Source organism: Haliotis rubra, unplaced genomic scaffold (genome assembly GCF_003918875.1).
Source record: "Haliotis rubra isolate DU_JTF1 unplaced genomic scaffold, ASM391887v1 Scf294, whole genome shotgun sequence".
Taxonomy (NCBI): domain Eukaryota; kingdom Metazoa; phylum Mollusca; class Gastropoda; order Lepetellida; family Haliotidae; genus Haliotis; species Haliotis rubra.
The window spans coordinates 41,732-68,761 of NW_025766962.1; the positions used below are offsets into that span (position 1 = coordinate 41,732).

Sequence of the window (27,030 nt, forward strand, 5' to 3'; positions counted from 1 at the left end):
GTCTCCGATTGCCATATGTTCAACAATGAAAGGCAGAAATCGTTATTCATAACGCGTTGATCGTGTTGAACTTAATCGTTTTGTTCCTATCCGCGATGAAGGGCATGTTGTGTACATAACGAGCCCTTAACGAGCATACGTACACACGTCTATAAGTTGCACTGATAAATATCCACAGTAGGGGCTGATTCATGCCAAATGCTTGCCCAGACTGCGTAGAAACAACGTCGACCTACTTATAGATAGCTCTTTGTACGTGCTGATAAGGGTCACGCTTTTCCACTCATCGGCCCCAACTCAGTATATATCAGTCCTCAGAAAGCGCTTATTGCTGACTTCTCACGTACAACATGTTACGTGACAAGAGTGAGAGTTTTCAACTTGTTTGTGGTCACTCTAGGCTTTGTTTATAAACACACTGCGGAGGACAAGAGATACCTGGGATTACACAGCGGGTGACCAGACGCCAGTACCACTGCATGTGTGGGACGGATGACCGCATCAGGAAATGTGGAGATTCGTACGTGATCGGCAGGCTTGTGCACGTGTAAGTAACGAGCCCATGTTTGCTGTGTCAGATGTTATTTGTGCACACTAATGCATTCGGACTGTACAAAAATGAAAGATGAAAGATGATGGTGTTTGGGAGTTAGGAGGATATATGTCTATATGTAGATTTTCACACAACTTTCATCTCATTTGATATCATTATAGGCACACATTTGACGTCGTTATCTGTACAGCTAGAATCATCTGTTACACATATATTGTGAAAGCGATAAATCTGTTCAGGATATTTGTTTATAATATATTCTGTCTGTCTGTAACTATGCTGCACCTCCTGATATTTCCCACTGGTCCTCATTTCACCTTCATGTTGCTCTTCAGTCAACCATTCGTTATCTGGCCTGACCTGGTACACGTTTATCTATGTAGGTAAACACTTTATCCTAGGGTATACCCTTGGCGTGTTCATACAGGTCATATTCCTGGTAGACCGAATGTGTTTCTTGTTCAAAGTGGCCTACTGGTCAACACGATTTGAAGTATGTATATATATATATATATATAATGTTGTTATATATTGTCTCTATTTTGACGTGTAGTTATATATCGTCTCTGTTAATGTATATTTATATATTGTCTCTATTAAAGATCACATATACTCTAGGGGGTACAAATACATAAATCACTAACTGGCATCGGTATAAATGAAACCCCGTCAATAAAACTACTCACTTCGGTCTTTAATTAACTTAAATCGACCTTTTTGACAACAGTGCACAATTCTCACCTGCGAACGAAATTTCAACCAATCAGAGCGGGGCGTCTCTGTGACGTCATATGAGGAATAGATATGAGGGCCGATGCAGAATTCATCTACATTTCAGGGGGTAAATTATCTTGTTTACAGGTTTGTATAAACCTGAAATCGTGACAACTGTTGTGGAAAATGAAAGCTATATGTTCTCACAATCTACTGTCATTTAATTGTGTCTCCTGCTTTGCCTAGTTTCCGAGTTACAACTTGTTTTCATAGACGATTCTGTCAAAATCGCTTGGTGTCGTTAGGCCTTATTTGTATAATGACTGATCCAAATTGATCCTATTTCTGTGTTTTTTTACCTCGATATTTAATCAGGTCATGTAAAAATCTGTTTGTATTCTCAAAACAGTGCCGGCCCATAAGTTTTCACATGCAATACAGCAATTAATACTCCCTTGTTGTAACCCGTGTTAGGATGTATAAACCTACACATGTTATTTGTCATCATTCACTTGATGGTCAATTAATGAATTTATAACAGGTATAATTAGTGGTAACACACTTAGATTACCCGTCAAAGGTTCCCATTTGGCATTTCTTGTGTCTGGAGTAAATATTCAACATTATAAACATCGATCAAAGGATTAACCGATAACACGCCGATTGATTAATTACTTTTATTTTACACAGCGCATTTGTCAAAAGGTAGTGTAGATTTACTAATCTATACTGAATACACTCTGTCGTGTCGGTGTCTGCGTAAAAACAACGTCCTTCTTTCAAAGGATTAACCGGCAATACATTGATTGATTGCCCATTATTGGCTAACTAAATTACTGTTTTTAAAGAAAGGCGGACATTATGCAATTAGTTGCCAGGTGTGCTATCTTGGGTGACCAATGAGACTATACACCAATGTGAAATACCTGAAAAGATTTATCACTTTTTCGTATATTAAACTGTTAAAAGACACATCACTTGGAACAGCTGCAGATGAATGGCATATCACACGTTCGTGGATATTGATGGATACATTCCTCGAACAAGATAAAAGTTTGACATTGTTCCTATAACTTTAATCTGTCTTAATTTTAATATTTGCATTTTGTTTTTATTCATTTGTCGTAGCATTCAACAGAATCATTGTTTTCGCCGTGAAGTGTAATGAGACAGACAACATAGACTAGGGTGTGCGTGCGAATTATGATTCACATTGGCAAACTATAAAATGTCTAGATATTACAATTCTGTTATAAATGCGCTATAAGTATCAGCAGATCGTCTGCTTTCTATTTAGTTTCTAAATGCATACAAGTATGATAATAAACTAATTAGGATTATAAGACCAAATATAAAGACGTACATTGACTAGTATCTACATACTGGTGAGTGGACGTTAACCACGTGAATGTAGCAAGAAATCTATCGCGCAGTATTGTGACTTCGACCCCCACCTCGCTACCGTGGAAGAAATCGTTATGTTATAAGTTGTGTCATGCAAAATCCTTTTGGTCATGATTCAAATACATATTTAACTACGATTAGAAAGTAGTTTTGATTTTCTAACTTGATGAAAACAAACCATAATCTCATTAATTCTAACAGACTTTACGATTTTCAAAAATGGCGGCGCCCTGTCGCGAACATACGCCAGTCTGAGGATAAATGCTATTTAGGTTTGTTTCACCGAGTTACAAAATCAAAACTACTTTCTACTGGTAGTAAAATATGTATTTGATTGATGGCCAATAGGATTTTGCATGACATAGCTTATAACATAACAATTTCTCTTGTGGCAGCGAGAAGGGTGTCAATATAATACTACTTACATTATTATTGTTACTTCCGCCACAACTTGACTTCCGAGGAAGAAATCGCTATGTTACAAGTTGTGTCATGGAAAATCTTTATGGTCATCAATCATATACATATTTTACTACAACTAGTAAATAGTTTTGATTCTTTAACTTCCGTGAAGCGATCTGAACACAAGTAAGATATCGTTTCAGGCTTCCACAACGCTCGCTTCGCACTCACAAACATATCCCATTTAGCACGAACTGCGGGGTCCTGTGGAAATCTGTGCATGGTGACACCATCGCCCGACCCCTAGGAGCAATTGACGACAAAGCAACGATTCGGCATGTCGTCGTTGATGTCGAGAAATCATCAAAATGATGAGCGTGCTACACACTTTCTATACAACTAACTGAAAATCGTTCCTCATATGACGTCACTGCAGTGCTCTGGCGACAGAGTTACGTAACCTGTCTGTGGTTTCGTTGGCGGGCGAGAGTGAAGCAGGCGACTTTTTGGCAACTTTTAATCGCTCGGTATTAATTAACCACAAGTTTTTTAAGAATGAATTTGGTGTTCCTCATAAGTCTAACCACAAATCTTTCATATGTAATAGTTAAAAGAGTTAAAAAAAACCCAAAGTTTATTTGTTCTTTAATGTGTATTCATTTGATGTCTCTTCCTAATGTAATTTTATCAATGTGTCTAGAATGTGCCGCAATTTCCGTCTACCTCGGACAACACCAGAAATCCTTCTTGCACATGGTACGCGTTTGGAGTCGAACCCAGTCACTGCAACCTAATGCTACACCATCACCCTTCTTGGTCAACCAGATTGTGCTATGGAACCCGGATATCTCAAAGTCAATGTGCTCCTGACTGCAACATTACTGTAATGGATCCCAGGTATCTGGGTGTCAGTCTGCTCCTGACTGCAACATTCCTGTGAAGGATCCCAGGTACCCGAGTGTCAGTCAACATTCCTGTAATGGATCCCGGGTATCTGGGTGTCAGTCTGCTCCTAACTGCAACATTCTTGTAATGGATCCCAGGTATCTGGGTGTCAGTCTGCTCCTGACTGCAACATTCCTGTGATGGATACCTGGGTGTCAGTCTGGGTGTCAGTCAACTCCTGGTAATGGATGACATTCCTGGGGTATCTGGGTGTCAGTCAACATTCCTGTAATGGATCCCAGGTACCTGGTCAACATTCCTGTGATGGATCCCAGGTCAGTCAACATTCCTGTAATGGATCCCAGGTATCTGGGTGTCAGTCTGCTCCTGACTGCAACATTCTTGTGATGGATCCCAGGTATCTGGGTGTCAGTCTGCTCCTGACTGCAACATTCCTGTAATGGATCCCAGGTATCTGGGTGTCAGTCAACATTCCTGTAATGGATCCCAGGTATCTGGATGTCAGTCAACATTCCTGTGATGGATCCCAACATTCCTGTGATGGATCCCAAGGTAATGGATCCCAGGTATCTGGGATGTCAGTCAACATTCCTGTGATGGATCCCAGGTATCTGGATGTCAGTCAACATTCCTGTGATGGATCCCAGGTATCTGGATGTCAGTCAACATTCCTGTGATGGATCCCAGGTATCTGGATGTCAGTCAACATTCCTGTGATGGATCCCCCTGGATGTCAGTATTCCTGTGATGGATCCCAGGTATCTGGATGTCAGTCAACATTCCTGTGATGGATCCCAGGTATCTGGATGTCAGTCAACATTCCTGTGATGGATCCCAGGTATCTGGATGTCAGTCAACATTCCTGTGATGGATCCCAGGTATCTGGATGTCAGTCAACATTCCTGTGATGGATCCCAGGTATCTGGGTGTCAGTCAACATTCCTGTGATGGATCCCAGGTATCTGGATGTCAGTCAACATTCCTGTGATGGATCCCAGGTATCTGGATGTCAGTCAACATTCCTGTGATAGATCCCAAGTACCTGGGTGTCAGTCAACATTCCTGTAATGGATCCCAGGTATCTGGATGTCAGTCAACATTCCTGTGATGGATACCAGGTGTCTGGATGTCAGTCAACATTCCTGTGATGGATCCCAGGTATCTGGGTGTCAGTCAACATTCCTGTGATGGATCCCAGGTATCTGGGTGTCAGTCAACATTCCTGTGATGGATCCCAGGTATCTGGGTGTCAGTCAACATTCCTGTGATGGATCCCAGGTATCTGGATGTCAGTCAACATTCCTGTGATGGATCCCAGGTATCTGGATGTCAGTCAACATTCCTGTGATGGATCCCAGGTACCTGGGTGTCAGTCAACATTCCTGTGATGGATACCAGGTATCTGGATGTCAGTCAACATTCCTGTGATGGATCCCAGGTATCTGGATGTCAGTCAACATTCCTGTGATGGATCCCAGGTATCTGGGTGTCAGTCAATATTCCTGTGATGGATCCCAGGTACCTGGATGTCAGTCAATATTCCTGTGATGGATACCAGGTGTCTGGATGTCAGTCAACATTCTTGTGATGGATCCCAGGTATCTGGATGTCAAGGGATTGCTTACTGTGTGTCTTTAAGAACTTGCTAAGCTGCTCCTTCAAGTCACAGATCAACTGGTCGTCAAAGTCGTTTTGATACTGCTCAGTCGCTTTCTAATCGGTTTAACTGTACTTCAGTATTTTTAGTGTCGCATGTATCTATGTAGGTAAACAAACAAACAAATCCGTCATATATCCTAAACGAACAGGTACATCATGCATATCACTTTAGCCAATCCGCGATTTCAAACCTCAGTCAGCGGATCCTGGCATACATAATCAAAGCAACTCTGTCGTGCAATACCAGCCACCATTGTCATTATCTTGGCTGGTAACAGTCTATGATTATTGGCAGATAATATATAATCACAAGGATATTCATTATATTCAGTCATATTTGTTTGTTTTAGGTAAAATTATGTAGAATGAATTCAGATTTGATTCCTGAGGGAGAAATGTATACGAATAATCGATCGATCGACCGATCGCACCTGTGTGTTAGTGTCCTTCATAAAAAAGAAAACGATATAGCGTTTTATGTCGCGTGATCAAACAACACCAAACCCTATTCATTTCGTGAAGGTCGTGTGATTAACTGCCCTGCCAACGCATGCCCTTAGCTGAACTGAACTGCCACGGCTTACAAAGAGAAAAGATTCAATACATTGTCACACATGAGATACAGCCTTTACCCACTAACAAATACGCCTTGCATACTCGTTTCTTTGAAGGACACACAAACTCGGCAACGGAGCCTTCCATTTGAACACTGGATATCGAATCCCCAGCGACCTTGCATAGAGTTGTGTCGCAGCGGGTGGACGGGTGTATGACTTGCCCCCTCACAAGCCGCCCGAGGGCAGGGCATGGGGTTGTGGAGCAGCAAGGAGGAGCAGTTACATGAGGCTACCCGGGGTGGAGTTACAGAAACGGTTACTCGTCTCCTGGATGCAGGCGTGTCAGTAAGTAGGGCTTGTCACCATACACCCCGACATTACCCTTCACATGAGTCACCACACGCCTCAATACAGGGTATGATGGTAGCGTTGTTTAATCAACACTTTGTTAAAATCCTATATCTAATATATAATACAATAATACGACCCACCCCACATACACCTTGGCTCTGAAGAGGAAAGTATAAGTGACAAGACAATGATACAAGGAGAGCTTCGTTTTTGTGACAATTCTAAAGGTATAAAACAGTTTCTCTAACTGAAGAGTGATTGTCAGATGAATAGACTCCGTATTACTCAATGGCCAACTGTATATGTATGTTGCTATGCAACGCCAAGGGCGGAATATATTGTCTGTCAATAAGTCACGTGTTTGCATTTGTTTACATGGCTTAAGATATTCAACACTCAGATATTTACTCAACATCAGCATACAAGACCGAACTACCTGTGGGCGCGTTATGAAAACAAACATCAAATCAACAACGGCAGGCTGTTTAGGCCGATGACCTACCATATTGCCACACTTACAAAGTACTAGAGAAGCCGCCGTGTTGTGTTATCGCCAAGTGAACGGACACAGTGATGATACATCTGGCTTGACGATTAGACAGGAATGTGAAAATGACTTTGTGTGACAAGATAGAAATATGAAAGTAACATTAACTGCTCAGCTCTGAACTGATACATCCGTGATTCCAGATGAGTCTGAAAACCTGTTCGATTGCTTTAATAGCCAGGCTGCGGTTTGGTGGGTCGCAGGTATTGATTTTAGAAATGGATGCATGAGCAAGCTTTGACCAAAACATGAGAACAGACATTATTCATGGCTATATAGGGATACGGGTGTCTGGTACAGTAATGGGTTGTGTGGTAGGAATACAGGTGTCTGGTACAGTAATGGGTTGTATGGTAGGGGTACGGGTGTCAGGTAGAGTAATGGGTTGTATGGTAGGGATACATGTGTCTGGTAAAGTAATGTGTTGAGTGGTAGGGATACGGGTGTCTGGTACAGTAAAGGGTTGTGTGGTAGGGATACGGGTGTTTGGTACAGTAAAGGGTTGTATGGTAGGGATACTGGTGTCTGGTAAAGTAATGTGTTGAGTGGTAGGGATACGGGTGTCTGGTACAGTAATGGGTTGTGTGGTAGGATACGGGTGTCTGTGTGGTACAGTAATGGGTTGTGTGGTAGGGATACGGGTGTTTGGTACAGTAAAGGGTTGTGTGGTCGGGATACATACATACATTCATTCATTCATTCATGCATTCATGCATTCATTCATGCATTCATTCATGCATGCATTCATTCATGCATTCATGCATTCATTCATGCATTCATGCATGCATGCATTCATTCATGCATTCATGCATGCATTCATGCATTCATGCATTCATTCATGCATTCATTCATGCATTGGTAGGGATACGGGTGTCTGTCGGGTACAGCAATGGGTCGTGTGGTAGGGATATTACTGTGATTAGTTAGTAGTTTTGTCGGTGAGGGGAGAGAGTGGTTTGTAAAGTATGTGGTTGGTCGGATAGTTCCATGTTGATCTTCTGGGTTCTGCTTGTGCTGAAATACCATTCATACTGTACCAGTTCGGACACGCTCTGATCTCCTGCACTGAATCCAGCATATCTCAACAATCACACTGACTGCCCTTTGCTCTAAACCATGCTCGAACTTGTAGATCGACAACAGCAGAGTGTAAGGAAATCGACACTAGCTACTGATATGACAATGCCGATCTGTTGTACTGGGAGCCACGTTGCGACACGAGCTACTGATATGATAGTGCCGATCTGTTGTACAGGGGAGCCACGTTGCGACGTCACTGACACGTTACACCAGTCAAACCATGATCACCGCCAACGACCTACACACATTAATATACACATGCAGGGCTCCAGATAATATTTCAACATCAGGAGTACGTCGTAGAGTACATTTAGAGTACTGAATGGAAATTAGTAAGCAGTACTCTTGTGTTTCGTTTGGTATATGCACCACGACATTGCTACTCTTGTGTAAACAGGTCAATAAACAATAAAACAATACTTTTTCATATAAATACGTCTGTAAATGATTCGTTCACCATTGCTGTGGTGCGTATCTACTACGTTTTCAAATTATTTCCTACCGTATCGTGCATATTTTTTTATCCGCACATACGTCGATACGGCCCTTATCTGGAGCCCTGCACATGTGTTGAGTGAATGGTATGTACTGGAGCTGAGAGCCGGAGGGGGTGTGGGGGGTAGCCTAATGCTTGTTATTGTCCCAAGTAGTCATGTTGCTGGGACAGCGCTACAGAGGTTTAAACCCCAACTCACCCTCTATGTGCAGACTGACTTAGAAAACATGTCTCACCGGATCAGCATATTTTTTACAAACTTGAATTTCGTGATTAATAACATTGCCTGTAGTAAATCAGCGTTGTTGCTAATCGCTATTCGTGATATAAATAGCTGTACTTTCCGTTCAGGCTCGGTGATATATCAGTGTGTCTGTACAACCAGGAGGCTAAAGTCCCACAGTTTCAAGTAGCCACAAATATTGATATGTCACATGACAATACGCCACCATTATACATACACCGGGCTAGGAAGTAAGGTTCAGAGGCCCTAACCAAGTATCAGGGAATGTGTAGTGCTTCTATGATTTCCACACAATCAGGTTTGCTCATAGCACAATAACCCATAGCACAACCATGCACGATGTTATCAAGGAGGAGTACACTATTGAATATGTTTGCATGAGGCTATCAAGTGAGTGAGTGAGTTATTATTTAACGTCACATCGGGAATATTTCAGCCATATCGTGACGAGAGGCTATCAAGAAGAGAGTATGCATACACTGGGCCAGCGTGTGATGCCGACAGGCCATAAACATGGATAGTAGATTAGCTGCTAGTCAATGCTTATCGATGGTTGGATAACCATCTTTGATTATTTATTGAAGTTGAATATCAAGTACGACCTGACTCGCTGAATTGATCGAATACAGACTCAAACCGTGTGACTGTAAATCGGGTATCGATGTCGGATACCGATGTCATGTTTCTGTACGTGCTCTGTACTACCCGGAAGGAGAGCACGGGTAGCCACGGGTACCCGGGTACCGCGGGTTGGGGCAGATCTAGGAGTACCAGTAGTTCATACTGAATGTAAATGGGACAGATCTGGGAGTACCAGTAGTTCATACTGAATGTAAATGGGACAGATCTAGGGGTACCAGTAGTTCATACAGAATGTAAATGGGACAGATCTAGGAGTACCAGTAGTTCATACTGAATATAAATGGGACAGATCTACGGGGTACCAGTGGTTCATACTGAATGTAAATGGGTCAGATCTGGGAGTACCAGTGGTTCATACTGAATGTAAATGGGACAGATCTAGGAGTACCAATGGTTCATACTGAATGTAAATGGGTCAGATCTGGGAGTACCAGTGGTTCATAGTGAATATAAATGGGACAGATCTAGGAGTACCAGTGGTTCATTCTGAATATAAATGGGACAGATCTAGGAGTACCAGTGGTTCATACTGAATGTAAATGGGACAGACCCAGGAATACCAGTGGTTCATACTGAATGTAAATGGGACAGAAACAAGAAATACCAGTGGTTCATACTGGATGGAAATGGGACAGATCTCATACTGAATGTAAATGGTACCAATGGTTCATACTGAATGTAAATGGGACAGGTCTAGGAGTACCAATGGTTCATACTGAATGTAAATGGGACAGATCTAGGAGTACCAGTGGTTCATACTGAATATAAATGGGACAGATCTGGGAGTACCAGTGGTTCATACTGAATGTAAATGGGACAGATCTAGGAGTACCAGTGGTTCATACTGAATGTAAATGGGACAGATCTGGGAGTACCAGTGGTTCATACTGTATGTAAATGGAACAGATCTACGGAGTTACAGTGGTTCATACTGAATGTAAATGGGACAGATCAAGGAGTACCAGTGGTTCATACTGAATGTAAATGGGGGGACAGATCTGGGAGTACCAGTTGTTCATACTGAATGTAAATGGGACAGATCAAGGAGTACCAGTGGTTCATACTGAATGTAAATGGGACAGATCTAAGAGCACCAGTGCTTCATACTGAATGTAAATGAGGGGACAGATCTGGGAGTACCAGTGCTTCATACTGGATGTAAATGGGACAGATCTAGGAGTACCAGTAGTTCATACTAAATGAAATTGGGACAGGTCTAGGAGTACCAGTAGTTCATACTGAATGTAAATGGGACAGATCTAGGAGTACCAGTAGTTCATACTAAATGAAAATGGGACAGGTCTAGGAGTACCAGTAGTTCATACTGAATATAAATGGGACAGATCTGGGAGTACCAGTGGTTCATACTGGATGTAAATGGGACAGGTCTAGGAGTACCAGTGGTTCATACTGAATATAAATGGGACAGATCTGGGAGTACCAGTGGTTCATACTGGATGTAAATGGGACAGGTCTAGGAGTACCAATGGTTCATACTGAATGTAAATGGGTCAGATCTGGGAGTACCAATGGTTCATACTGAATGTAAATGGGACAGATCTTGGAGTACCAGTGGTTCATACTGGATGTAAATGGGACAGATCTAGGAGTACCAGTAGTTCATACTGAATGTAAATGGGACAGATCTGGGAGTACCAGTTGTTCATACTGAATGTAAATGGGACAGGTCCAGAAGTACCAATGGTTCATACTGAATGTAAATGGGACAGACCCAGGAATACCAGTGGTTCATACTGAATGTAAATGGGACAGAAACAAGAAATACCAGTGGTTCATACTGGATGGAAATGGGACAGATCTGGGAGTACCAATGGTTCATACTGAATGTAAATGGGACAGATCTAGGAGTACCAATGGTTCATACTGAATGTAAATGGGTCAGATCTGGGAGTACCAGTGGTTCATAGTGAATATAAATGGGACAGATCTAGGAGTACCAGTGGTTCATTCTGAATATAAATGACACAGATCTGGGAGTACCAGTGGTTCATACTGAATATAAATGGGACAGATCTAGGAGTACCAGTAGTTCATACTAAATGAAAATGGGACAGATCTAGGAGAGATCTGGGAGTTCAGTGGTTCATACTGAATGTAAATGGGACAGATCTAGGAGTACCAGTAGTTCATACTAAATGAAAATGGGACAGGTCTAGGAGTACCAGTAGTTCATACTGAATATAAATGGGACAGATCTGGGAGTACCAGTAGTTCATTCTGAATATAAATGACACAGATCTGGGAGTACCAGTGGTTCATACTGAATGTAAATGGGACAGATCTGGGAGTACCAGTAGTTCATACTAAATGAAAATGGGACAGGTCTAGGAGTACCAGTAGTTCATACTGAATATAAATGGGACAGATCTGGGAGTACCAGTGGTTCATACTGGATGTAAATGGGACAGGTCTAGGAGTACCAGTGGTTCATACTGAATGTAAATGGGACAGATCTGGGAGTACCAGTGGTTCATACTGAATGTAAATGGGACAGATCTAGGAGTACCAGTGGTTCATACTGAATGTAAATGGGACAGATCTGGGAGTACCAATGGTTCATACTGAATGTAAATGGGACAGATCTTTGAGTACCAGTGGTTCATACTGAATGTAAATGGGACAGATCTAGGAGTACCAGTGGTTCATACTGAATGTAAATGGGACAGATCTGGGAGTACCAGTGGTTCATACTGAATGTAAATGGGACAGATCTGGGAGTACCAGTGGTTCATACTGAATGTAAATGGGACAGATCTAGGAGTACCAGTGGTTCATACTGAATGTAAATGGGACAGATCTAGGAGTACCAGTGGTTCATACTGAATATAAATGGGACAGATCTAGGAGTACCAGTGGTTCATACTGAATGTAAATGGGACAGGTCTAGGAGTACCAGTGGTTCATACTGAATATAAATGGGACAGATCTGGGAGTACCAGTGGTTCATACTGAATGTAAATGGGACAGATCTAGGAGTACCAATGGTTCATACTGAATGTAAATGGGTCAGATCTGGGAGTACCAGTGGTTCATACTGAATGTAAATGGGACAGATCTGGGAGTACCAGTGGTTCATACTGAATGTAAATGGGACAGATCTAGGAGTACCAGTAGTTCATACTGAATGTAAATGGGACAGATCTGGGAGTACCAGTTGTTCATACTGAATGTAAATGGGACAGGTCCAGAAGTACCAATGGTTCATACTGAATGTAAATGGGACAGACCCAGGAATACCAGTGGTTCATACTGAATGTAAATGGGACAGAAACAAGAAATACCAGTGGTTCATACTGGATGGAAATGGGACAGATCTGGGAGTACCAGTGGTTCATACTGAATGTAAATGGGACAGATCTAGGAGTACCAATGGTTCATACTGAATGTAAATGGGACAGATCTGGGAGTACCAGTGGTTCATACTGAATATAAATGGGACAGATCTAGGAGTACCAGTGGTTCATACTGAATGTAAATGGGACAGATCTAGGAGTACCAGTGGTTCATACTGAATGTAAATGGGACAGATCTGGGAGTACCAGTGGTTCATACTGAATGTAAATGGGACAGATCTGGGAGTACCAGTGGTTCATACTGAATATAAATGGGACAGATCTGGGAGTACCAGTGGTTCATACTGAATATAAATGGGACAGATCTGGGAGTACCAGTGGTTCATACTGAATATAAATGGGACAGATCTGGGAGTACCAGTGGTTCATACTGAATATAAATGGGACAGATCTGGGAGTACCAGTGGTTCATACTGAATATAAATGGGACAGATCTGGGAGTACCAGTGGTTCATACTGAATGTAAATAGGACAGATCTGGGAGTACCAGTGGTTCATACTGAATGTAAATGGGACAGATCTAGGAGTACCAGTGGTTCATACTACTGAATGTAAATGGGACAGATCTAGGAGTACCAGTGGTTCATACTGAATGTAAATGGGACAGAATCTAGGAGTACCAGTGGTTCATACTGAATATAAATGGGACAGATCTGGGAGTACCAGTGGTTCATACTGAATGTAAATGGGACAGATCTAGGAGTACCAGTGGTTCATACTGAATGTAAATGGGACAGGTCTAGGAGTACCAGTGGTTCATACTGAATGTAAATGGGACAGATCTGGGAGTACCAGTGGTTCATACTGAATGTAAATGGGACAGATCTGGGAGTACCAGTGGTTCATACTGAATGTAAATGGGGGACAGATCTAGGAGTACCAGTGGTTCATACTGAATATAAATGGGACAGATCTGGGAGTACCAGTGGTTCATACTGAATGTAAATGGGACAGATCTAGGAGTACCAGTGGTTCATACTGAATGTAAATGGGACAGATCTAGGAGTACCAGTGGTTCATACTGAATGTAAATGGGACAGATCAAGGAGTACCAGTGGTTCATACTGAATGTAAATGGGACAGATCTGGGAGTACCAGTGGTTCATACTGAATGTAAATGGGACAGATCTGGGAGTACCAGTGGTTCATACTGAATGTAAATGGGACAGATCTAGGAGTACCAGTGGTTCATACTGAATGTAAATGGGACAGATCTGGGAGTACCAGTGGTTCATACTGAATATAAATGGGACAGATCTGGGAGTACCAGTGGTTCATACTGAATGAAAATGGGACAGATCTAGGAGTACCAGTAGTTCATACTGAATATAAATGGGACAGATCTGGGAGTACCAGTGGTTCATTCTGAATGTAAATGGGACAGATCTAGCAGTACCAGTGGTTCATACTGAATGTAAATGGGACAGACCCAGGAATACCAGTGGTTCATACTGAATGTAAATGGGACAGAAACAAGAAATACCAGTGGTTCATACTGGATGGAAATGGGACAGATCTGGGAGTACCAGTGGTTCATACTGAATGTAAATGGGACAGATCTAGGAGTACCAATGGTTCATACTGAATGTAAATGGGTCAGATCTGGGAGTACCAGTGGTTCATACTGAATATAAATGGGACATGGGACAGATCTGGGAGTACCAGTGGTTCATACTGAATGTAAATGGGACAGATCTGGGGAGTACCAGTGGTTCATACTGAATGTAAATGGGACAGATCTGGAGTACCAGTGGTTCATACTGAATGTAAATGGGACAGACCCAGGAATACCAGTTGTTCATACTGAATGTAAATGGGACAGAAACAAGAAATACCAGTGGTTCATACTGAATGTAAATGGGACAGATCTAAGAGCACCAGTGCTTCATACTGAATGTAAATGGGGGGACAGATCTGGGAGTACCAGTGCTTCATACTGGATGTAATTGGGTCAGATCTGGGAGTACCAGTGGTTCATACTGAATGTAAATGGGGTCAGATCTGGGAGTACCAGTGGTTCATACTGAATGTAAATGGGACAGATCTGGGAGTACCAGTTGTTCATACTGAATATAAATGGGACAGATCTGGGAGTACCAGTGGTTCATACTGAATATAAATGGGTCAGATCTGGGAGTACCAGTGGTTCATGCTGAATATAAATGGGGGGACAGATCTGGGAGTACCAGTGGTTCATGCTGAATATAAATGTGGGGACAGATCTGGGAGTACCAGTTGTTCATACTGAATGTAAATAGGACAGATCTGGGAGTACCAGTGGTTCATGCTGAATATAAATGGGGGGACAGATCTGGGAGTACCAGTGGTTCATGCTGAATATAAATGGGACAGAACTGGGAGTACTAGTGGTTCATACTGAATGTAAATGGGGGGACAGATCTGGGAGTACCAGTGGTTCATGCTGAATATAAATGGGACAGATCTGGGAGTACCAGTGGTTTATACTGAATATAAATGGGTCAGATCTGGGAGTACCAGTGGTTCATGCTGAATATAAATGGGTCAGATCTGGGAGTATCAGTGGTTCATACTGAATGTAAATGTGCCAGGTCTGGAAGTGCCAGTGGTTCATACTGAGTGACAATTTTCACGGAACAATCACCCAGGTCACTCAGGGTTATATCTTTACATTTTGACTTCTAACAAATGTTCCCATATTATATCAGGTGATCATGACGTTTGCATGTTGTTATGGCGGGTGCTACCTGTGAGGCAGGATATGGTCACCTTTCCGAGGACACGATGTATGATCACTATGCGATATTGATTCACGAAAACATGTTCCTCCTATGGCCGGGATCGTAGTAAGATGCTTTAGAGGGCATTTCTTATGATTATGGACAGTGTTTTCGTTGCCTTTACATAGTTACCATTATTGTTCATTACCCGACACTTACGACAATGACCGTGAGACAGCTGGAAGCCTTTAGCCATTGCTTGTCACTCCCATGACCGTGGTTCGAAGAAATAGTTTCCAAATTTTGCTAGCCAGTCGGGCTACCTAAGCCTGAAAGTTACTAGCCCACAAAATAATTCATTAGCCTGAAATTTGAATGTAGAAACTAAGCAAAATATTACAGAAAGGTAAAATACCATCATTTATCAGGCCATAATCTTGCATGATTTAAAAGTGTATTATAACTTAACAAGTCAAAGAGAGTGATGTATTTAAAAAATGAACCCATGAAAATTCACTAGCCAGTCGGGCCAGTGACTGTGGAGATTTACTGGCCCGACTGGATATTTACTAGCCACGGGTTAGCGGGCCAGTGGCTATTTCGCACACTGCATGTGGGTAAAATATTCGGAGAGCATTTCCGGTGTCTAACTCACTCATTCCTGTTTCAAATATCTTGTGAAGCGGCTTCTAACAGAAAGTCAGGGCTAATAGAATTGACTGCGATATTGTTTGTTGTAGGAACGAAGTCACAACCAAAATGAGACCCCTCCCATCAAAATCAGATCTTGTGCTTTTTTTGTAAACACACATTCACGTTCGTGTATCTTCAGGAAAATGTCATCAAGCTCATTTTGACAAGTTAACTTTTGTTCTCTAAAAGATGAAACAGTGTGTTTTTGATGTACATAGTTTTTCGTGGAACATGACCAGGCGTGGTGCAATGAGTAATTTTACACAGACGGAAGTCGTCGTATAAACACGTGTAGGGGTGTCTGCCACACTCAACTCTGCTTAGTGCAAGCATGGCGTTATTAGTGAATCATTTGAAAAACACCCATCAGGGGATTATTTTCTGATATGAGTTAATTACATAACTAGTAATCCAAACACTGCATGCACCGTGTTACAGCACACGTATGTGCATTCAAGTGAATATTGTTGACTCGAAGTGGGCTAGGTTAATACAACACTGTTAAGACAACCCTGTTTTTAGCACCGATACACGGTTATGGCTCCAGACAATTGCTGTTTACCCACATGTCAATGATTTCGTCCTGAAAACCATTTCCGATTAACACCAGCTTCTGCAACACTGGCCATGGGCCACCACAGTCTTTCCACAACAACAATAGAACGCCGTTAACCCTTGGCAGCGCGGGCAGGGACGGACATCAGTCACAGGGAAGTCACGACACGGCAAGGGTTAGGCCGAGTTCATTGAGCATTTGTCGGATGCCGGGCCAACCGTAAAGGTCAGTGTGTGCTACCCACATGATGTTCGGAGTCAGTTATGGCGAACACATTTCATCGGCCATCATAGCCGTATAAGTCGGTGGTGATGGCATAGTGCCTTCAGACGTGTCAGATTCAATTGTTGGCGGTAACGCTATACTGCGAAGGCTTACGGAAGTACGATATTACGGTAGGTGTTGTCATAGATACCTGTAGCTATTGTCACCGTATCTAGGGATGTACAGGTCATGTGATATACACATTAGTGTATTGTCTGGCAAAGCTCACAAAGTTTACATGTGGGACTGCTACGTTCCGTTGTTTTAGTTCAGAGTTATTTTTCAAAATATTACAATTAACAGGAATTACGTGAAAACAATACCTCCTACTTATTCGATCAATATAAGATAGCTGACTTGTCAACTAGCACGTGTGGATGTAGAACGTATGGTATCACGCGTCGCTCGCCAGCTGCTATGTCAAGAAACAAGTACGATCACGTTGTTTGTGTGTATGTTGATTGATAACGAAAGATAATCTTGACGTAATAGTTCAGACAATCATGGCCATTTATCTTCGCACATTTGATATTATGACCAAGTCAGTGAGCCGGATCATCAAGATCCCCTTTCTCCCCTCGACAAGCATGGGTTGCTGAAGATCAATTCTTATATTTACACATAATACGATCCAATATCAACTGTTCAAAGAATTTCAAACCGATCGATTTACTAATGTAGACTTCTCCCTTGTTTGGGGTAAACCATACTTGAACATACAGATATCTATGTCAGCACACTGTTACAGCTGTGGGCGATGGTTGTCGACTATAATAGGGTTGTTTACTGAAATATAAGCTCGATATATCCGATACACTCAGCGTGTCTACCCACCTATTACAGCGACTTGCCGGAAAATGAGAGTAAATGCCACACGTTCACGAAGGGCTGTAATTTTGAACGTTAATATGCATGCATTGAATGTTAAAGGCCAGGGTGCATGTATCTGCTCCACGCAAGGGATTCCAAACCACGTACACGGCATATACCAGAAGTTTGCATGTACTAATTCTGTCAATACAATATTCATTCTGACTTTCCTGTATGAGCTTTCATTGGTTCCCCGACAAGACCACGGAAACACAAAACAATTACATAAATTGCTGACATTTGTATAGTAGGTTATCGTATGTCGTGTTGACTTTGTATCTCAACATGGAGGTATGATATATAAACATAGAGGTATGATATATAAACATGGAGGTATGATATATAAACATGGAGGTATGATATATAAACATGGAGGTATGATATATAAACATGGAGGTATGATATATAAACATGGAGGTATGATATAAACATGGAGGTATGATATATAAACATGGAGGTATGATATATAAACATGGAGGTATAATATATTAACTAATGAGTTGTGTGAATTTCCAGTTAATGTGTGCTGAGTGCAGATTTTCAATGAGTTTGTTCTTCGAAAACTCGGTGCCTAAAGGCTGTAAGGGTGGAATAGACTGAGAGACGCTAACTAACTAACCATTACACCAATGATACAGGACGTGTATGGAAACTTTGTGGGGAGCGAGGAACGGAGGGGGTTCACTGTATACGTACATAGTAGACTGTACCTACACCACACTAGACTGTACCTACGCCACAATATACTGTACCTACACCACAATATACTGTACCTACACCACCCTAGACTGTACCTACACCACACTATACTGTACCTACACCACACTATACTGTACCTACACCACAATATACTGTACCTACACCACACTATACTGTACCTACACCACACTATACTGTACCTACACCACCCTAGACTGTACCTACACCACACTATACTGTACCTACACCATGTTATAATGTGCCGTCACCACACTATACTGTACCTACACCACACTATACTGTACCTACACCACACTATACTGTACCTACACCACACTATACTGTACCTACACCACACTAGACTGTACCTACACGATGCTAGACTGTACCTACTCTGTGCTAGACTGTACCTACATCGCCCAAGACTGTAGCTACATCCCCCTAGACTGTACCTACACCACGCTAGACTGTACCTACATCACCCTAGACTGTGCCTACACCATGCTAGACTGTACCTACACCCTGCTAGACTGTACCTACACCATGCTAGACTGTACCTACACCCCCTAGACTGTACCTACACCACACTATACTGTACCTACACCACAATATACTGTACCTTCTCCACACTATACTGTACCTTCACCACACTAAACTGTACCTACACCATGCTATACTGTACCTACACCACCCTAAACTGTACCTACACTTCAATATACTGTACCTTCACCACACTAGACTGTACTTACACCACCCTAGACTGTACCTACACCACCCTAGATTGCACCTACACCACCCTAGATTGTACCTATACCACCGTGGACTGTACCTACACCACATTAGACTGTAAGTACATTTAGTAGACTGTACCTACACCACCCTAGACTGTACCTCCACCACCCTAGACTGTACCTACGGGTGTTGTTGTCGTGTTTCATATTCCTGTCTGTCCGGCATTATGTGTACAAAATTCAAGCGAAGTCGCACGCCCCTGCTTGTACAGTAAATGTTCCAGTATCAGCTTAACCCACCCTTGCCAAGGTAAAGGTCACCTCTGCTCAGTAGTCCCGTCTCTCTCTGACTTGCTGCAGGATTAGAAAATTACCATTTAATTTCGATTGCCCAATAACCAATCAGAATCGCGGAAAATACGATCACACACACACACGCTCGCTCGCACGCACGCACGCACACACACGCACGTGAAAGTGGCAAGTGGAAGCTCGGAAACCATTGTTATTGTATTACACAACGTTAATCTCCCATCTTTGATATAATCCATGTTAATATCTAAGTGTACTTAGGTAGGATGACACGCCTGAATGATAAACAATATTTTCATTATATAGTTCCAAATGGTTTGCAGTTATGCTGTTAACACACTCTCTTAAAGTGGGGAATGTTTGTATAAATTAATTGGAAATGTTAGGCACAAAGTGTTCAGTCAAATATGTATCGCTGTATGGAGCTTACATGGTTATCGTGGTACCACCGGGTCAACTTTGCATGACGACGAGAGTACGTGCATGCATATTTCTGTATAGTGTATACTTGACCAAATGGTCATCACTATCATGGAAATATAATTTGAATTTCAAGGTGGCGGTTTGACCTTTCACGCCATGGGACCGGGATCGATCCCCACGGTGTGAGACCTATCTGTTGTCCTCTATTGTGGGACCGTCTCCGTGATGTAGTGGTTAGAGCGTCCGCCCGGAGAGCGGAAGGTCGCGGGTTCGATCCCCGGCCGCGTCATACCAATTGACTTGTTGGTCCCTGCCTGGCGCTCGGCATTAATGGGTACCACAAGGACTGGTCTGCTCGGAGTCAGTATAATGCGCCTGAGTGGGGTATTCATGTTTAACAACGGCATGGTATCTCAGTTAGTCAGTCAGTATAAAACCAGCTTCAGTCTGGGCTAGTACAAGCAGCCACACATACACACGCGTGCGACGTTAAACAAGTACGACGTTAAACCCCATTCACCTTCATCTCACCTCTGCTATGGATATTCCTAACATTGTGATAAAACTCACTCACTCAGTATGACTTACGCGTGTGAGTATGATCGGTAGTGAATGCATGTACATGTAGTGGTATTGTTTGAGGCGTACCATGCCACAGGAAACTCCCCACCCACATATGGCTTGACGTGCCAGGATCCACCCAATACTCTTTTTATTTTCTAAGAACTTTAAAATTTAATGTTGAACATTCTTCCATTTCTACTTGTAGAGGGAAATTATTCGGAATGTTATCAACGTGTTTAAAAAGTGTCATTGTAATTAATCATATCCAGCTTTATAGAAGCACAGGTTAACTAAAGTTATATAACACCACCAATATACCCTGGAGGGTATCCTTTTGGCGAACACACCCTTACTACCTATTCATGAGGCTATACATACCAACATAAAGATACCTCAAATTTAATCATGACCCCAACACAGGCGGTCACGCTGTCCAGGTCGCAGATTACCTTTTGAGTGCTTGGTCAGTCTGCCGTTACCTGGCCGTTCCTTGACCCAGCTAACCGCCTGCTGATGGCCGTGCAGTGAATACTGTGTCTAATGGCGCCATGGGTGAACCTTCAGTCTCATTGTAACTAACTTAAGATCGATCTTTTCACTGACACGGCCAGGTGGTTGTCGCTCGGTCAGCCGAGTGTGTCGGACATGCTAGCTAGTGCTATTGTTGAGGATGGTTATAAATTCATAGTGACCTCTGGCCAAGCGTTGTGTCTGTCAGTGATGGCCAGGTGAGCATCTGACCAACAAGTGGCTGCAGGTATTTTTGTATTTTTGTCATCTAAATAATGCTGTCAGTTTTGAAAGGATGCGAGGTTTGAGCATTACAGTTATGTTATTATTGTGTTATAATTACGCTATAATTGTACAGTATGTACGTTTATCATATATAAATACAAAGCTCCCACGTAATATGTGGAGCACGGTGGTTTAGTGGTTAGCATGCTGGCCTCTTACGCCAAAGGCCCGGGTTCGAATCCCGGTGGACACACCCAAATTTGTGACCTGGGTCTCATACTGTGTTGTGTCCCTGGGCAAGGCACTTCGTCCACATTGCACTCAGTCCACCCAGCTGTTCAAATGGGTACCTGAGAAGCGGATGTACGGACTATACGGTCGCGCTTAGCGCTTAGTAGCAGCTTTGAAAGTACAATTCCGTCAGGGTAATAATGTAACGCCAGAGAGCAGAATCGTGTTGGGTTCTAGGCGCAAAAATAGCATTATTATTATTAATATCATTAATACGCTGCTATTGATACGAAGGGCAATGAAAACCGGTTAACTGTGTGTTAAGACATTTTATATTCAGAAATATGCGCTTTGTATCGACAATTGTTCCTTGAACAACATTTGATATTTGATTGGTGTAAGTGATTTCAACCCCTCACCTGTGTCGGCGGTGTTTTAGTTTTCCGATACTCAGTCGCTAGGGGCGACATTACGTGATCTCACTGATTGTCCATCAATAGCCGTGACGTGCCTGGCTTGCAGGGACATCGGTACTTACATCCCATCGTACTATGGTATATATAGACTGAATGCTGCTGAGAAAAACAATCAGTCAAAGAAACCCATATCTGCCAATCATACTGAATCGACAGCTGATCAATGGGAAAACTTTTACGATGCTTCTATTACTTGACGGTAACGCGGTCTGATGGAATCGATTTGTGCCCGATTGACGGACCAGTGACAGATAACGATTTTAATTTGCATAACGACGTTTCGTGGTTTCCATTCCGGAATTAGTCCGATGGTTCACACTGAATGTGTAATGATTAACTTAACGTGTGAAACTCAAAGGGACGTAACTCGTTCAAGACTACCTGTTTCAAGCAACATCTCAGTCTGCCCAGATCTGCGGTGGCGCCATAAACTATTTTGTGAAACTCGTCCAGAGTATAGAGTAAATCATATATATATATGTGTATATATTTCCACTTGTGTTTACAGGTGAACTGCTATGTAGGTCGGAGATCACTCCTCTACACGGCAATACAAAGCCGCCAGTATGATTTAGCCAAAATCTTCATCAAGAGGGGCGCTGACATCACTGCTGGATTTTACACAGGTAAGCAGTGACAGACGTGAGACAGCATTCGTTAATGGCCGGAGAGGAGGTACATGGGCTCTACGTGTTTATCTCCAAACCAGGTTTCCGGTATCCTAAACGTTTATTCTTGTTTTAGCGAGGCGGCCTGTTGTCAGTGAATACATATAAATACTTTAGTAATATTTCAACGGGATCGCGAAAAGGGAACCAGCTGAACCAAAGCGGCATGACACGCGAACGTTTTCACCTCCCAAATATCCAATAGTATAGCTGCGTCATTTCTTACACCTAAGGATTCGATAGTCCAGCGTGCTGTGTCTTCTAATGTTTGACAGCAATATACCCGTACTTGTTGTTTTACCAAGTTGGTAAACGTCTCACACTTTGATAACCATGGCAACCAGACGTACAGTAACAGTCACTAAGTGTTTGTACGGTTCATTGTACCTTGGGGTAGTCTAGTTGTTAAAGCGTTCGCCATAAAACAAGACCCATAAAGATGGAAGCATAATGTATGTTAAGACCGTGTTTGGTCTCCTCCGCTATGATATTGATGGAATATTGCGGCATTAAACCATACGATAGTCACAGTTCAGTGCGTCGCAAATCACAGGTCTTCAACACTCCATAACGTAATCCAATCACATATTTCTTGCTTGCTTTGTGGAGCGCACTATATTTGGGTGTTCTATTTAGTAAAGGACTTTCAATTCATGCATATTTTTCAGATACGCCGCTTCATTTAGCCGGTCGGATGGGGGCAGAAGACCTAGTTAAGCATCTGCTCCAAAGCGGGGCTTGTATCAATATGCCGGATCATAATAACTGTACGCCGCTGTGGGGAGCTGTAGCGGAGAACAAGATGGCGGCTGTACAGGCCCTACTACGTCATCCAGGTGTTGACGTCAATATGGCGTGCAATGATCGCTTTATGAAACAGTAAGTTTTCAGGTGTATGCTTTCCGTGAATACGTTGAACGGCCATGTGCAGGTGGTGAGGCGTGTGTATTTTGTTGGTAGAACATACGCCACAGTTGGCAGTGTTTATGCTATCTCACAGTTATACAGACACCCGTTAATCCTGACCGTGTCATCGAGTCTGGCCTCCATGACGGTCACGGTACGACTACACAACCAGCCAGATCGGACGGTGGGACGTTTTGTGCTAATCCGCCGGCTGTTCCAAATACATTTGTCTACCGAAGATATACTTTTCATTTGATACCCGATTGTCTCTCATTAGTTGGCATGTGAAGATTCAACAGGAGAATTGTTTATAGCAACATATATCTTACACGAAAATGAACAAATTAATGACATTCACTGAGAATCAGAAACGTTTAATTCTTTTCAGGAATTTGGTTATTTACATTTGAGAAGCGAAAAACAAAATTTATGGTTATTGATAACTGGAATGTACTATGTATTTTAAAATTAGTTTCCTCGATGTGAAATGGGCAACCACGTCATCTGAATGTATATGTTTCAGGGGCAGGAGTAGTTCCCCCTTGAAGGAAGCCATTCAGACAAACAACCTCGAACTTATCTCTCTTCTCTGCATGCACGGTGCTGACCTTGAACAGGCCGATAACGCCAGGTGAACCTCGTCAGTTAATGGTCGTTTATGTTGCCAAGCCTTCTTTCAAGTAAAGGAGTATGAGCGATCATAGGGCCTGTAAGTCTCGCGAGGCGCTACTCTCGGTATTAAGACGGTTCCCGGCTCCCTTTGCGCGCGCCAACTTGCGATATGCGAGACGGGGCCCAGCTTACATCCGGTACCAGATTTCTGGTGACAAGCGTATATCCAAGAACCAGTTCTGGTTCCAAATTGCGCGACCGCTAAATATGACTTCACTAGACCGGACCAAGTGTACGTTGTTTGTCACCGCGAGTACTAAGGTCTCGCGAAGTGCCGTGACCTACTTACGGGCCCTATAGTCGCCGACCGAACACCACGGTGCTGACAAGCCCAGAAACAGGATCGGGAGTGTTTTTTGGTTTCCAAGGTTACAGGTTTCTGGCGCTTCTAAGGGAAGCTACTAATTGAGGAGTCTTTGGCAACCTGTGCTCCCAATGAGGAACTAACTGATTGCAGGATTGAAAGAAACCAAATCACGATGTTTTATATCACAAATTACCCCACCCTCACCACCACCGGAATGTATAGATCCCTTACATCACGGCGTCACACAGGAAATAGGATGATTTAACCAATTCAGACAAAATGGCATAAATATATTACTGACCAAACCTGTGATCGAACACCTTTTCGTTACAGACACAAGCCTCTCCATCATGCAACGTGCTTGGGGTATGCTGACGTTGTCAACTTCCTCATCTGCGAGGGCAGTGACCTTGACGTGGTTGACAGAGGGAATGTAACCCCATTGTATCTAGCTTGTGAAAGGGGCCACCTACAGATTGCATCCATGTTGATTAACGCAGGTACGTGGTGCCATGTGTCTTCTTCTGTAGTTCACTGTCGAGAGTTATGTTCCTTGTCCAAGAACACAACTTCGCCCCGATTATGTCGGTTTGTCAACACTATTTCGTGGATTTCGGATTTACCCTGAATATTAAGCATCTTAGAATTATTTATCATCTTGAGGTATATTTTCTCAACTTGACTGAAATGTATATATGTATTGTCCACAGCGTTGCTGAATCAAATTCGTTATTTATCCATTATTCCCTCGCTGATACATAAATCACCTTCACCGGTAAACCAATATATGAACAACATAGGCAAAGAAAAACTTCAGAACCAAACATCAAATGATCACCACCTCCTCTCAACAGAGAAACAAGTACGGCCTATGCTGGTACGCGCTCTGGTACTTCCATCATTCGACATAACATCCATGGTGTTCACAAGAGTTGGTGGAAGTACTGTTCAAGACATACACATGCTTTTGTGGCTGTTTGTACATTTCTGATACACTGATTATAGAAGATTATATAGAAGAGTCAACTTTTAGATCATAGGGGTGACACTAGTTTATCATTGTGTAATCAACAGTCAACAGACCATGAAATGTTGTTTTATGACTGTAGGCGAATTGGGGTGTAGGCGAATAGAGAACAACCCTGATTATATATAACTGGCCCAGAGATAGCACTACGCTTACAGTTTACTCTGTGACATGATACCACTTTAAACAATAGGCTAGCCCACCGATCAGTCTACCGGTTTACATGTCTATAATGTCAGATCTAGTATTATTGGAGAAGTGTATATATTAAGAGTTTTGATTTTAATGACTGCTATCTTAATTTCTAATAGGGTGCGATGTCTCTATCTCCCGCAATATGAATGGTTGGAAGCACAAACTGTTCTCCCCTCTCCACATCGCCGTACAGGAAGGACACACAGACATCGTCAGGCTGCTATGCAGTGTGGGAACAGATGTGAACACAGTGGAACGTTTGGGGAAAACACCGCTGACCTTGGCCTGTGAGTCCGGACACCTGGACATCGTGGACGTTCTCATCGACTACGACGCTGATGTAAACCGAAGGGATGTGTTTGGCCACACTCCGTTATTCTATGCACTCCATGTAAGTCAGCGGCATCTGAAACAGAAGCTGCTGCGGACCAATCAGACCTGTACCTGGTCACATCAACACAATCAGGCTCATAGTGGTGAAGAGTCTTTCAGTGTCAAAGCTTTGCACATGTTGTTGAGAGCTGGTGCAGAATTGAATTGTAAAGATAATATAGACAAATACTCACCAGTCCATTATGCAATTATATACGGCCACTTAGATACAACATGTATCCTGCTACAATGTGGCGCCAAGATACATTCCAGGGATATACAGGTAGAACATCTGAAATGGGAAAACCTGTCAATGCTCAAACTGCTGATTTATTACAGTCAGGATTTTTACGATCTTGCTGAAATGTGGTGTCAAAAACAGCCAAAGTTAGCTCCGAATTGCCAAAAATTGGTAGGATCGGCGACACTTCAGCCTGACAGTCTGCTAACACTTTGTAGAAGGTCGGTGAGGTCTGTCCTTCAAAGTCGCACTCAACGATCAATTGAACCTCTGGTTGAACTGCTGCCTGTGCCGTCGACGTTGAAGGCCTTTTTACTCCTTCAGGACATGTATGACTTGGTCTTCAAACACTGGGATTTGGACTAGAGTTGTGAAATCGGAAATATGTCAAAGAAATTATCTTTTTAAATCGTTTCACATTTTTATACAATGCTTAATTGAAAAAAATATGTTATTGTTC

At 42.6% G+C, this 27,030-nt stretch overlaps 1 protein-coding gene across 5 annotated transcripts; it reads left to right on the forward strand.

Annotated features, from left to right (window-relative positions):
- The first annotated feature begins 300 nt into the window (after positions 1–300).
- On the forward strand, positions 301–27,030 carry LOC124282167 (serine/threonine-protein phosphatase 6 regulatory ankyrin repeat subunit B-like). 5 transcript variants are annotated; one of them, XM_046718126.1, is made up of 7 exons: positions 301–547; positions 6,310–6,540; positions 22,691–22,808; positions 23,519–23,729; positions 24,280–24,387; positions 25,069–25,235; positions 26,074–27,030. In XM_046718126.1, exons 2-7 carry the CDS (start codon positions 6,445–6,447, stop codon positions 26,934–26,936), a joined length of 1,563 nt encoding a protein of 520 aa, XP_046574082.1. In that variant the 5' UTR covers positions 301–547; positions 6,310–6,444; the 3' UTR covers positions 26,937–27,030. The 5 variants fall into 5 exon arrangements, with proteins under 5 accessions (XP_046574082.1, XP_046574085.1, XP_046574084.1 ...); XM_046718127.1 differs by lacking the exon at positions 301–547 and adding an exon at positions 958–1,046; XM_046718129.1 differs by lacking the exon at positions 24,280–24,387.

What these genes read in the sequence shown, in the direction of transcription:
- LOC124282167 (XM_046718126.1), top strand. Translation starts at nt 6,445, where the DNA reads ATGGGGTTGTGGAGCAGCAAGGAGGAGCAGTTACATGAGGCTACCCGG. An exon ending in TCCTGGATGCAGGCGTGTCA is followed by an intron (nt 6,541 to 22,690) that starts GTAAGTAGGGCT and finishes TTGTGTTTACAG; the next exon opens with GTGAACTGCTATGTAGGTCG. An exon ending in ATCCATGTTGATTAACGCAG is followed by an intron (nt 25,236 to 26,073) that starts GTACGTGGTGCC and finishes AATTTCTAATAG; the next exon opens with GGTGCGATGTCTCTATCTCC.